General features: G+C 33.8%; 1 protein-coding gene across 1 annotated transcript in view; it reads right to left on the bottom strand.

Annotated features, from left to right (window-relative positions):
* Positions 1-14,994, bottom strand: part of LOC133333982 (cell adhesion molecule Dscam2-like) — a gene marked incomplete at its 3' end in the record, with an annotated part of 30,785 nt that extends 15,791 nt beyond the window's left edge. The window contains exon 1 of the mRNA XM_061542289.1: positions 14,838-14,994. Within this exon, the coding sequence (XP_061398273.1) occupies positions 14,838-14,886 (49 nt within the window). The remainder of the gene's footprint in view (positions 1-14,837) is intronic.
* Between the last annotated feature and the right edge of the window lie 203 nt (positions 14,995-15,197).

Genomic DNA, 15,197 nt, shown 5'->3' with positions numbered 1-15,197 from the left:
AGGATAATTTGGTGTCCATTGGTCCATCAGGACAATTATTCCAGGACAACATGGGTATCGTTAGAAAGGTTATTGGCTCTACTTTTCATTTCAGTAGTGAAAAGTTTCCAAAATGTTGCCGGATGGCGCCGTATTTAACGATTTTTGAAAATATCCTTGATTAAGGATAATTTGGTGTCCATTGGTCCATCAGGACAATTCTTCCAGGACAACATGGGTATCGTTGGAAAGCTTATTGACTCTACTTTCCATTTCTGTAGTTACAAGTTTCAAAAATCTTGCCGGATGGCGCCGTATTTAACGATTTTTGAAAATATCCTTGATTAAGGATAATTTGGTGTCCATTGGTCCATCAGGACAACATGGGTATCGTTGGAAAGGAAGTGGAAAGTAGAGTCAATAACCTTTCCAACGATACCCATGTTGTCCTGATGGACCAATGGACACCAAATTATCCTTAATCAAGGATATTTTCAAAAATCGTTAAATGCGGCGTCATCCGGCAACATTTTTGATACTTTTAACTACAGATATGGAAAGTGGAGTCAATAACCTTTCCAACGATACCCATGTTGTCCTGGAAGAATTGTCCTATTAGCAGGAGTGGGCATATAAATATGTTGGTATATATAATGCTGCTGGCAATTATCGAATACCAAAATCGGGCAAATTTATGAAAAATTATTAAAAATCGAAAAATATTTTATTTCAGATATTCCACAATGTAATTTTTTAGTAAAAGTGCAATTTTTCATAAAATATCACTTTTTCGAGTAGCTCTGTTAACTTTAACAGAGCTCTGTTAACTGTAATGTTAATATGCATGGTTCGTGTCTCTGCTAGTTAAATACGAATTTATCTTAATGGACATACAAAACTGATCAATATTGGTATTGGCTCTTATAAAAGACTGTTTTAACCGAATTCTATTTGGCTCTTATAAAAGACTGTTTTAACCGAATAATATTTTTGGTTCCACTTTAGGTTGTAAATCTCCCTTAAATTAAAATTTGCTATATATAGTAATGTCGAAATTTGCCATTAATAACATGATTATTAAAAATATTTTCATCAACCAACTACTGTTTAATAAAGAAAACTAATGTAAACTTCCGTTGAAGTTGTTGCTTTTACGAACACCCTATATGTTTTTATTCTCTGACATCTGGACACTCGGTTTATATTAGTGTCCAAATAAATTCATTACCAACCTTTATTAACTTAACTCACGTTGTGTGTCCAATGAACAAAACACAGGTTGAGGAAAAATTAGTCTATATGTTTAAGTACTGAAATGTTATTAAAAGGTATCGTAAAAACCTTTCCCCATTGTTGATGGTGAGTGTAAAATATTTTTATTGTCTTTACCAAGATTTTATGAAGCATAAAATTTTAAGAGTTATTTTTTAAGTGTAGGTGTATAGATCGTGAAAAAAGAAAATGAAATAGCATTTGTTTCTATAATAATTTAATCAAATTCTCCACAAAAAAAATTTTGGATGGTGTACACAAGGACCCTAACACTGAAATGTCCAATATACATCCTGTAGTGTGATTTAATTAATTTTCAGGTTAAATGAGTTGTTGTACCTTATCAAATTTTTGTGAAACAATTAAAAATATGAAATAATGCATTTGACTGGAATGTGCTCTAATATAAATGTTTTTATAGCCATTGCCGCCCAAGAAATGCTAAATGTAAGCAACGTTTAATAGATTATTTTCCTAAAATCTCAAGGCTTCATAAACCAAAAATATGAAACATTTTATTGGGGTGGAACATGTGTCCAAATGTGTAAAATTCAAAAAAGTGGACCGATATAGTCAATCTTTGAACTTTACCAGCACACAAACAAATGGCGAATTTGAGCAAACTTTTAGTAGGTTATTCATGTTCTGGAAAAATAATGTTCCAAACCACAGAAACTCTGGTTGGGCAAATGGGGTAGGAATTTATGCATATCGAATATTAATATATTAAATAATTTCGAAAATGGGACTGATTAATTTTGGGCATTACTCTTTATATTGAATTACGTCCACGTCCCTTTAGGGTCCAATGTTGCCCACAGGCAACACAATGTTTTAGAGCTTATATTTAATATGCAGCTAGTAGATATATATTCTTTGGATTTCATATGTCAAGACATGATTATGGACGACACATATCAAAACAACAATCAAAAAAAAAAAAAAAAAAAAAAATTTTTGTTCAAGTTTATTAGCTTTTCAATATAGAGAGTAGGTAAAAATGTGTACAGTACTAATTTATGTATACAGTCGAAATTATTTAAATCGCATCGTATTCGAATTGTACGGATTCAGCTATTATATTTTTTTATTCTTGTAAAATAAAAATATAAAGAGAATAATTTAAAATGATTCTTGCGTCGATTTTGCATTTGGTTTTCTTGATATTGCACTTTTATTTTTCATAAAATGCACTGTATCTTCCGAATTCAAGGATGTAGCGATGTCAAATTTGGTTCATATCCTATTTAGGATAGTTGCATTAAATATGTGAACAGAAATTTGTTCTATGATTAAGAAAAAATTTGGGCCACAAAGGGTGAAAATACCGAAAATTAGTCAGCTCCGTTATGTGAGAACTACACCACAATGTAAATCGTACACAAACCCACCAAATATCGGAAACATGGAAAATCTTTGAAATTGTTGGTAATGAAACACGTGCCCAAACAGCCCAAACACCCCAAATTAACAAAATTTGGGGTTCTGCCACAAAACCTGTAAGAAAATTGATCATTGTAAGTAGCAAGGCTTCTACCTAATGAGAACACGAAATACCATATTTCAGCTGATTAGGTTAAAAATTGTACCAAAGACCTTCAAAAAACCGAATACTCTATACAATATTTATAATTACTGAAATGACGATTTTTCGAGAATCTCGAATATTATTTAAATCAAAATTATGTTGGGAACCGCGCCCAAAAGCTTCAAAGAAGATCGATAATTATTTTAAGAGACGGGCATGGCTAAATCGACATCGAATTTTATTCTGATTAAGAATGTATACATAATTTGGTGTGAGGAAAGAAAATTTGGTGTGGATAATAGCAATGTTTTCGAGCTATACTGAAAATTGTTTTTGTTATGGACATCCTACAAAGTAGGATTTTTTACTACTGTATGCGTACATCCCCTAAGGCTATACCTAAAACGGCAACAGTATTGATTACATCGTGTAGAAAATACCGTACATTTGGAGTTATAATTATATGAGATGCTATGTATAATTATATTTGAGCTATATCGGTTCAATTCGAACCTAAAATTTTTGCATTTGCAATTCATTCGGCCGGGCCGAACTCTGGTTACCCTCCACCATAGATATACTGACAGGTACTAGAAATGAACATATAGGGAACATACCGAAAAGTGGACCTATACCGACATTTCTAAAAACGGATTATGTAAAACGGATTATGTACAATTTCAGAAATTTTTAATGTATAATTATACCCTTGGCCTTATGGCTAATAAGGGTGTATACACTTTAACGCGGTGAAAATGTACCTCTTCGAAATATTGATTCTGGACCCCATGTTTCTTTGGACCAAATCCGTATAAGAAAATGTAGATTTCATGTCGCTTCACTCCATCTGGAACCTCCACACGGGGGCTAGGACTAAATGCGGCTATAGTTCATTACCGAACCTTACGTTCTAATTTTTTATCTCGCTATCCACCGCAGGTGAAATGATTACAACAGAGTCTTAGAACAAAACTCAAAACGCGGAACAAATCAGATAACTATTTTAATATTAAAAAGGGGGTTATATGGGGACTACCCCAAAAATGGGGCGAATATTAATAATTTTTGGTAGGGAGATTTATTACCCTATACGATTATAAAATACCAAAGTGCAGCAAATTCGGTTGAAAAACGCGCTCAAGAACCCCAAAATAGCGAAAAGTTGGAGTTCACTTATATGAGGGCTATCCGAAGAAATTGATCTATATTCATAATTTTTTTAGTACCCAATAAGAACCCAATGTAGCAAATTTCAGAGAATTCGGTTGAAAAACGCGCTCAAGAACCCCAAAATACCGAAAATTGAGGGGTACCCTTATATGGGAAAGCTCATCTTCGAACTTGACCTGCCTGCAAGCAAAATTTTGGCGATGTATCTCAATTCGTTTAGACACTAGAGGAATTACAATAGATAGACGGACATGGCTATATCATCAATTTTACGCTGATCAAGAATATATATACTTTATAGGGTCGGAAATGATTATTTCGATGCGTTACAAACGGAAAAACAAAATTAATATACCCTCCATACTATGGTGGAGGGTATAAAAAGGGGCTTATATTTGAATACCCCTAAAAGGAGGCGAATATTAAAAATTTTTGGGACGGAGGTTTTCTACCATATCATAAAATATCAAATTACACCGAATTCGGTTGAAAAATGAGCTCAAGAACTCCAAAATATCGAAAATTGTGGGGTACTGTTAAATGAGGGCTATTAGAAAAAGTGGAATATTTATTATTTTCAGTAGAGACATTTTGCACAATGTATAAAATTTCAGGGAACTCGGTTGAAGAACTCGCAGAAGAACCCCAAAATATGAAAAAATGTGGGGTACCCTTATGTGGGAGCTATGTCCAAATGCGGACCGACATAGCCCATCTTCGAACTAGTCCTGCCTCCAGAAAAAATACAACTCTGTGTTAAACTTTGGCGATCTATATCAATTCGCTTAGCGGCTAGAGTGATGACAACACACAGGCCGGTATGGCGGCGATAAAATCTCTGAGCAAGTATATATATATATATATATATATATATATACGATATAGGGTCGGAAATGGTTATGGTAAGGAAATGATTATTTCGATGAGTTACAAATGGAATGCAATATAACTTACATAGTTCAGGACATAGTAACGTGTTTGTAGCCCTCCGAAAAACAATAATACTAAGCAATAAGGAGAGCAAATTTAATTTAAATTTCGTAGCACTGAGATCAATGTCATAGAAGGGCTTTGTAACTCCATAAAGTAACATAATCAAAGTATCATTTTGTACAAATATACAAATTTAGTTTTTCCACGACATATATCATACATAATTCGTTCTAATCGAAATTAATCTTATTTTCTCCTGATAAATATTAAAATGCTTTGTATTTTGATTTAAATTTTTCATTTTAATTCTATCACATTTTTTTTAATTCTATAAAAAATAAATATTTTATTTTTGTGGCAAAGGATATTATGTCTGCAATTTATTTTAATATTTAAGACGAATGAATTGCCTACCCGATTTCATCTATGTAGGAGATTTTCTTTAAAGCCTTACTAATCACAGATATTCCTTTTGCTAATTTTTTCTCCTATGTTCCCATAGTATAGCTCTGTTCAGTTGTTGTTGTTCCATTATAATACCAAATCCAAATTAAGCCCTCGGGAATACAATTTTTTATGACTTGTGTTTTATGTGTGTTGCTGTTGTTGTTGCTACTGCTACTGCTCTTATTACTCTTCCATTTCGATACCATCATGAGTCCGTGCTTCAGTAGTACCACCAGCACCACCTTCTCTATCAACCCCATCAAGCGAACGTTGTACAACATTTTAATACAGACATTCTTTTGTATTTGGCCAGCAACATCAAAACAGAAATGCAAAAAATACATATATATATATATATATTCATAAATTCAAGCAGAATACGAATAAAACAACAAGCACGCCAACAACAATGTTCAGAGCATAATCATAATAATAATAAAGAAAAAACAACGACAACAACAAACACATTTTTACAACGAGACGATGAAGGATCCCAAAATGAAAGAGTTGTTTCCCAAAATACTTCTGACTGCAACATATTTTTTATGAAAGCAATTCTATTTGAGCCCCCATGTTTATCATAACAAACGAAAAACAAAAAAACGAAAATATAAAACGTTTCCTAGATCCTTCAAAATCGTCTGTCTGTCTGCCTGTGTGTTGAGTAGGAGGAATATGCGGCTCACGAAACTCGTTACAAAAAAAGAAAGCCAGAATGTGAAGTGCAGTTTACCACAGTGGGTGGAGTAGTAATAAATCGGCTAGCCAGTTAATTAATATATAGACAACACAATACTACGAACATTACTCCAAACTTTCCATAAAGTTTTTTAAGGACTGACATTGAATAGAAAGAACAATATAATAGGTGATAAGGTAAGTATTGTCCTGCATAAAAAGTTATTGACTCTAAAGTTGGGACATGGGACGTAAACCTTATATGGGGGCTTTGTCAAAACATGGACCTGTATATACAGGCATATCTGTGGGAAAACAGGTCGGTACCGTTATATTGGAGCAATACCAAAGCCTAAACCGATATTGATATTTTCGGTAAGAAAATTTGACACTTCATCAGAATATGAAAAAGCAAATTACAGCCAATCCGGTAGAAAATATTGTCGGACGGAAAAACATTAAATATTAACGATAGAGCTTTGAAAATTTGCACATACATCGTTAATTATCCTAGGATTTTTGGTATTGAAATGGGATATATCGGTAAACGTTTTGGTTTAGCTCCATCCGGTACATCCCATAGGAAGATTTGACACTTCATTGGAATCTGAAAAATCAAATTACAGCCAATCCGGTAGAAAATATTGTCGGACGGAAAAATATTAAATATTAAAGATAGAGCTTTGAAAATTTACACATACATCGTTAATTCTCCTAGGATTTTTGGTATTGAAATTGGATATATCGGTAAACGTTTTGGTGTAGCTCCATCCGGTACATCCCATAATTGGAACTTTTCAGCTTTTGGGCGCGCGCTTCAACCTAATTAGCTAAATTTGTATACCCTTCACCAAACTGTGGTCGGTAAACACTTTCTGAGTCGATTTACGCATGTCCGTCCATGTATTTTTGTGAACAAAGTACAGGTCACTTATTTGGCCCAAGGAAGGATCCTGTTGAAATTGGGAAAAATCGGCTCAAATTTAGATATAGCTCCCATATATATTTTCGCCCGATTTCATGTAAGCACCAAGTGCCTATATATCTTTCGATTTGCGCGAAATTTGGCACAGTGTAATGAATTAAGTGTAGAATGATGTGTGTTAAATTTCGTGAAAATCGGTTCAGATTTAGATACAGCTCCCATATATATATTTTGGTCCGATTTAATGTAAATGGCCCACCAAAGTCCCTATATATCTTTTGATTTGTACGAAATTTGGCACAGCGTACTGAATTAAACCTAGAATGATGTTTGTTAAGTTTCGTGAAAATCCGTTCAGATTTAGATATAGCTCCCATATATATTTTCGTCCGATTTAATGTAAATGATCCACCAAAGTGCGGTTCAGATTTAGATATTTTCGTCCGATTTAATGTAAATGGTGCACCAAAGGCCCTATATATCTTTCGGTTTGCACGAAATTTGGCACAGCGTAATTAAATAGGTCTAGAATGATGTATGTTTATTTTCCTGAAACCGATTCAGATTTATATATAGCTTTTATATCTGACCTAATGAACAATTTAGTATCGGTTGCAGAATGACATGTTTATGGATCCAATTTCATTTTACTGGTCCTTTAAAAATGCGACATCTATTAGGATTCATCTGTTGAATATACCCAATGTGGTAAAGGGTATCATATAGTCGGCCCCATCCGACTTTACTACTTTCCTTACTGGTTTTAATTTAGGATTTTACTGGTCAGAAAATCTTCCTACTAAAAATAATGATCCACTTTTTAGGGTAGCCTCCAAATAAGGGTTCCCCTAAATATTCTGTATGTTTAAACTTCTGAGCACGTTCTTAAAGTTTTAGCCCCCATATAATAGGACCCCTTTATTCGGTATTCTGGAGCATGCTCAATTTGGCTCTAATTTGGTTGTTTAGGTTCTCTTGGGATGTCAAATCTTCCTACCAAAAATGTCAATATAGGATTAGGTTTTTTGATAGCTTCTTTATAACGATTTTTTAAGAGTTTCGCTGCCATATCCCACCGACGTGGGTAATTTGTGGAGACAATTGAAAAAGGTTCAAGTTCGGCCGTGCCTGTGGAACTGTGGATATCCTCCACCATAGGAAGGTTCTCGTTCAATATGAACAATCTTATTGCAGGAAAAAATTTGTATGAATACCAAAATTACATAGAGTAGGAATAACGAACATTTGGAGTTATCAATATATGAGGTGGTACGCCTAATTGTGGACCGATATAGCGCAATCGAACCTAACGTGCAGGCTAGGACAAAACTCGGGCCGATATAGTACAACAGATGGCGATCCGGCAAAATCGTCTTAGAAATCCAAAATTTCGAGTACAGAATATCCCGCTTCTATGGTGGAATACGAGTATATTAGGACAACTCCAAAACAAATCAGTTAACTATTTTAATATAGAAATGGGGTTACATGGAGACTACGCCTAAAGGGAGGCGAATATTAATAATTTTTGGTTGAAAAATGCGTCTAAGAACCAAACAATATCGAATATTTGGGGTACCATGATTTGGGAGCTACCCGAAGAAATGGACCTATATTTACAATTTTTAGTGGAGAGGATAGAATGATTACAACAGTCGGATTTCTTAACTATAAAAAAGTTAAATATAGGTTCATGTTTTATTATTATTATTATTTTGGTATTTTTAAGTTGTTATCGGATTTTTCATTATGGTGGCTGTAATGTGGCATTCTCTGGTATTCAAGGACAAGACTTGTTTTTGCGAAAAATTCGATTTGTTCTACAGCCCTCGCGTAAAAGTCCTTCATTATTTTCGATATTATTAAATCTTAAATTGATTTTTCTCATAGATGTAACTATGATTTCTCATATTAGATTCGCGAGGAAAAACATCTTGCAAGGAATTATTCAATATCGGTGGACGGTTCAAAAGAAACCCCATACAAATGCATAGTTTAGTTTTCGGTATATTGAAGTTCATACCTTAAGATTGCATACTGAGTGTCTTCAATATCGACAAGATTTTTGCAGCGCATACTGAAATAACATAGTCACCATATAAAAGTCCGATTTAAGGCCATTATTTTGCCAAATTTTTAAAAACATTTCAGGTAATCCCAAGCAATTGAATATAACAATTCCAAAATTATGAAGGAGTGGGCCTCGACTTGAAAATATTTCCACATATTTGGAGTGAGGAATGGTAAAATTTGGTATCAAGCCCGGACATTATAATCTGCTGAAATCTTGTATGTATTTTGTATGCAACATTTTTAGCAGTCATATTTAATTTCAGGATGCGCTAAGTTTGAGTGTATGCCAGTTTTTCTCTCAGAATTCATTGTTAAAATCACCCACGTACTAATATTGTATTGCATCCACAAAAATTTTCACTTGACACCACTGTTTAAATAAAACAAAGGATTTTTTTATTTACACAGAGAAGAAGGTAAATAAAAAGTAATTCCAGAAATAAATAAGAACGGATAAAAAAATATATAGCACATTGCGAAAAAATTAGAATACTCTTTAAAGCCATGCTATAACAAACCACACAAAACCAAAAAATATAGTTAGTCCATAAGCAGAATTATATTTATGATAAAATAAATCTTTCCTCACAAACCCAATCCTATAGATTGGGAAACACATATATATTCGTAAATCCATAAGACAATGGAAGATATCCTTTTAAAGTGCAGTATTATATTTGTTGTGGCTATTTTAAGAAATTGCTGCAAAAGCGTTTCTTGTTTTCGTACAAAGCACTTTTTTCAGAAGCCATACAATATAGTAAATCCCCAACAAACGAAGAGAAACAACACTGGTATTAAAAATACATTAACTTTATCCAGTGAAAATAAATTGGACATTGCATACAACTTTTAAAGGTTTGTGCAATATTAAGAAAAAAAAGAGAAAATATGTGGTTTTGGAAATTTGTAAATTATTTTAGAGTAAAATATTTCGCTGAGCAAATTTTAAATCATTGAAGATTGTGTATGACAATTTGGCAATTTGCATAGTATCAGACATCGGAAGGTATTAAACGAGACATTTGATTAGACGCCATTATAAAACATTAACGTATATTGAATAATTTCTGGAAAGAAGTACTTTATTCACTAGGAATCCAAAATGTTAAATTATTACCACTTCGATGAGAAAATTCCATCAAAAACTTAATAACACATAAAATATTACGGGACCTTTATACGAATGTTATATCAAAACTTGGATGTATATAGACATTTTTCAGCGAAAGTGTTTTACCGGGCTATATACTAGAATGCCCAAATTATAGTCACTGCAATGGCTTCATAATATTGACATTGGGTGTTAGACATCAAGAACCGCTTATACCAAATTCTAGCAACATCGGTGAGAAAATACTTTAAAACATTAAAATTTGGGAGGTACGGTTATCTGTACCGAACCGTAAACCGATATTGATAAATTTTGGTAGGATGAATTGACACCACATGAGAACTAGAAAAATCCAATTTGGGAGAAATTATCTTTAAAAGTCCATGTTTTTAAACAGCCCTCATATAAATGTCCCTCCCTATGTTCAGTGTTATTAGGATTTTAATTCTGCTGATAAATGTGATCAAACCAAGTTCAGCCTTCCCCCACCGACAAAAAAAAAAACAGAATAATGGGGATTCCAATACAAGGGAGCCACCCGAAACTTTTGAACAATATTGAGAGTGCCCAAAGCATCAAGATACCGTATATTGGAGGGTAGCGTAGTATGGAGCCCTATGTAACTATTTCTAATTTTTGGTATGGTGATATTATATTCAATGCGAATCCCTTAAATATTAACCGATCATTACCGATCTTCTTTGGTTGGAACCGATCGTGCATGCAAAATTTTTTTACAAATTATAATGAGTAGACGAACGGACACACATGACTACATCGACACAGCTCAGAGATATGTCGGTATACTAAAAGGTGGGTCTAGGACCAATATTTAGCAGTGTTTCAAACTTTTGGGGGCCACAAAAAGCTACAATACCTCCACAACATATTTGTGTGAGATTTAAATATACCTTCCCTTGTCTTCTTAATTAGCTGAATTTTCGATGTAAAAATAAAAAAAATACTGATATGAAATTAACCGATTAATGTACTTCTTCAATTTATTGTTGCATTTTCAATACATATACGAGCACCATATAATGTGAAAACAAACGGTCACGGTCATTGTGTGCAAAGTGTCCGATTAATGATTGAATAGGCTGTTTCACTATGTGAGACCTTGTGCTAGAAATTTAAATGAATGCTGAAGATTGAATACTGCATGTATTCAACATCAAAATTGACATCAGCAATATAAAGTACATTGCTTTATTATTCAAGCAACGAGAATGAACGAAAATAGATAACAAAACAGGCAAATCTTTGGAAAAACGTAAACAAGAACTAAATCGAATACAAGTATTTACCTCGACTGTCGACTGTCTATTTTTGTGTAGGCTTTAAAAGCTTGTAAGGACCCACCTCGCGCATTATTGGTCGTCATATGTCCTTCCGTCCGTTAAAAAAGTACAAGCCACAGTTGTAGACCATTCACCACGTGATTTTTGATCACTTCTAGCCAAAGAAAACACCTATATGTTTTCGTAAACTATGATGAAAATGGATAAAATGGAATAAAAACTTTATTTTTATCTGTATTGAGTTCTCAGTTTTGATAAAAATGGGTCAATATTATGTGACAAGACAATTATGTGAACAAAATACAAATTCGTTCTATGCCATTTATATTTACTCTAGAAGAAATAAACCGGAGATGCTGGCTGTATATGGGCAATATTGCCAATTTTTTAATATTCCATTTAAAAAAAATCGACCTTTTTATACCCTTTACCACACTGTACCATAGTGTGTATTATGTCTTTGTGCATATGTTTGTAACAGGCAAAAGGAAAAGTGATAGACCCATGGTTCCTTTTGAGAATATGCCTAGAATCTCTTTCTGATTTATGCATGTCCGTCTTTCCGTCCGTCCGTCTGTCCATGTCAAATTGTAAACAAAGTGCAGGTCGCATTTATTATCAGAATGAGATGAAATTTGGCACAGATCATTTATTTGGCCCAGGGACGAACCCTATTGAAATTGGGAAAAATCGGTTCAGATTTAGATATAGCTCCCATATATATTTTCGTCCGATTTTTAGCAAATGGTGCACCAAAGAGTCAAATTTAAGCGGATTAGCACGAAATTTTATTGAAATCGGTCCTGATTTAGATATAGCTCCCATATATATTTTCGTCCGATGTTTAGCAAATGGTGCACCAAAGAGTCAAATTTAGACCGATTGGCACGAAATTTTGTACAACGTACTGAAGTTAGGATAGACTAACGTGTGCCAAGTTTTATTGAAATTTGTTGAATTTTAGATATAGCTCCCATATATATGTTCGTCCGATTTTTAGCAAATGGTGCACCAAAGAGTCAAATTTTGGCGATTGGCATGAAATTTTGCACAACGTACCAAAGTTAGGATAGACTAACGTGTGCCAACTTTTATTGAAATCGGTTAAGATTTGCAAATAGCTCCCATATATATGTTCGTCCGATTGTTCGCAAATGGTGCACCAAAGATTTAAAGTGTGTCCGATTGGCACAAGATTATGCGCAACGTATCGAAAAACACTAAACACCATGATGAATCAAATGATATCAAAATCACACAAGTCTGTTACAGCGATAACAAGATATTGATGGAAAATATTTGTTTTTAGTTCGAAGAAAAAATGTCATCATATTTATTTTTTAATTCTCTACAAGAAATTTCAGGGAAAAATATATTATATAACATATATATAAAAATAATCATTTTTTGTGTATAATTATACACCTAGCGGATTTTACCAAGACCTTCCGACAAATCTTGGGGCTCTATAAGTAGGAATAAATCCTAAAATAAAACTATATTATGAAATGTATATTTTAAATTGCGTCTAAATCGCGTAATTATCAAGATCATTTGATGCGAACGCGGTTTCCAGGAAGTTCTGAAATTTCATTTGACGGCTAAGATGTACTACATGTTGCATTGAAGTACCCAAAAACTCGTAAAACGTGAATAATTTCCGAAAGTTCCATATGCCATTAACGGTGTGCACCCTAAAAAAAACATCGATCTATACCGATTTCAATGCGGTCCATTAAGAACCATGGATGACCCAGCTCACAAAATTTTTGAGATAAATTGAAAAATATCAAAATCCGTATCAGGCCATTTATTGAAGCGCAAATGATCCACAGAAAATGCAATTAAATCCGCGATATTTTTTAAAACATTTTATGCCAAATTTTGTGTTTTTGAAGGGCCAGTAACCTCCGTTCTAGTAGATGGATTTTCACGAAGAAGATTTTATATCATCCGAAACCTAAAAACCCTTGATTTTCGTGGTAGTTGTGTAGGGTATCATATGGTCGGCCCCGTCCGACTATACTGCTCCGCTCCCTGGTTTATAATTATAACCTACACAACTATGTTGTCAGGGTATTATAACTTTTTGCAGCCCCAAAAATTTGTAACGCCGCGAAATATTGGTCCTAGACCCAGACATGTGTGTCCGTCCGTCTGTCCATTATAATTTGTAAACACGATACAGGCCACAGTTATGGAAATTTTGCATGTAGGATGGGTTCTGGCCAATGAAGACCCCTATGGTTATTGATAAAAATCGGTTAATATTTAGGGGATGAAATGGACCAAAACCTTTATTTTTGTCCAATTTTCTGGTCGCTCCAGAGGCCGCAATTATGGCCCGGACTTTGCGAATTTTCACATGAAGAAGGGGGTCGGGCCAAAGAATAAGCATGCCTGTTTTTATAAAGATCGGTCAATATTTAGCGGGTCAAATGGACCCTGCTTTTTGTGTGAAAAATTACAAAATTTGTATTCTATGGCGTATATATTTACTTCTTTAGGACATAGACCAGAGAAGTTGATAGTATATCCAAGAGGAGTGATTGACCTTTAAATTGATACCAATCATATTGTCGTAGATACTCGGATGCGGGGGTTACACTTAAATATTTACAGGTGATGATCAGATAATAATTTTTCGGATGAAGTGAACCGAAAACTTCATTATTTGTACTTTTCGAGTCGAAAGCCGACCATCACAACACAACCTACGGTGAAGGGAATCTGGACAAGTAATTAGAGGGGCTGTACTAATTATTAGTAACATTTTCTGACCTCTAGCCAGTCAAAAGTGTGCAAATATTGCGAAATATTGCCCAATCTCAGAATATAGAACCACAGAAAGTTAGATTTTCATGGAAGTTGTGTAGGGTATCATATGGACGGCCCCGTCCGACTATACTGCTCCGCACACTGTTTTTTTTTTTTTTCATTATTTTGTATTTATACTCTCCACACAAATGAAATAAGTAATGAGAATTTTTATAAATTCTCAGATGCAACTTAGGCGACTAAGCCCATTACAAAAATCCTAAGGCAACGTAATTTTACACATAAACTGTTTTTCTTATTTATGCAAATCACATTGTAAATGTTTGCGTCTGGTAAGCACATTGTTGAGTCGGTTTGTTTACAAATGCTGTTGCCATGAACGCCAAAAAATACAAAAAAAATATATATTCATGTAAGGTAAAATATTTTCTTGTTTTTCTCAAATTTCCTTTGGAAATGTCTCTCACAAATACTTTGGAAACATTGTTAGAAAGCACGTGAATAATAGACCGATATAAGAATTTGCCACAGACACACTCTCATGTATGTACATATATATATGTTGATGCATTTGCTGTGAGAAAATGCAAGAGAAACCAAATAAATGAAAGGAAAAGGAGGCAAAAGAAAGAAACCTACCGGAATGCAAAAGAAGCAAAACCAACACGGCATGGCAACTAATCCACATGATGTTTATTTTGAAGTTTTGTTTGTAGTTTTCTAGACTTGTTTGGTGGCTTCACTTTGCGCCCAATTCCAGTTAAAGGGTTTCGTTGATATCACTGGAGTTTGCACTTGGTGGTTATTTGATATGGAATTGTTAAAACTAGGGTTTGGTAATACTTTTTTCTTTTTCTTGATTTTTTTTCAGGATTTTTTTCTGTATTTGAAAGTTATTGATTTTTTGTTGTTTTTTTTTTCTATTTTGGCACTTCAATATTTTTTGATTTTAACTTTTTGATTATGCTTTCCTTTGGTTGCTTCTTTTTATTAATTTTT

The sequence above is a fragment of the Musca vetustissima genome, unplaced genomic scaffold (genome assembly GCF_032173495.1).
Source record: "Musca vetustissima isolate MV318-11 ecotype Yass unplaced genomic scaffold, APGP_CSIRO_Mvet_v1 utg4932, whole genome shotgun sequence".
In the NCBI taxonomy this organism is placed as follows: domain Eukaryota; kingdom Metazoa; phylum Arthropoda; class Insecta; order Diptera; family Muscidae; genus Musca; species Musca vetustissima.
This window is presented reverse-complemented; position numbering and strand designations above follow the sequence as displayed.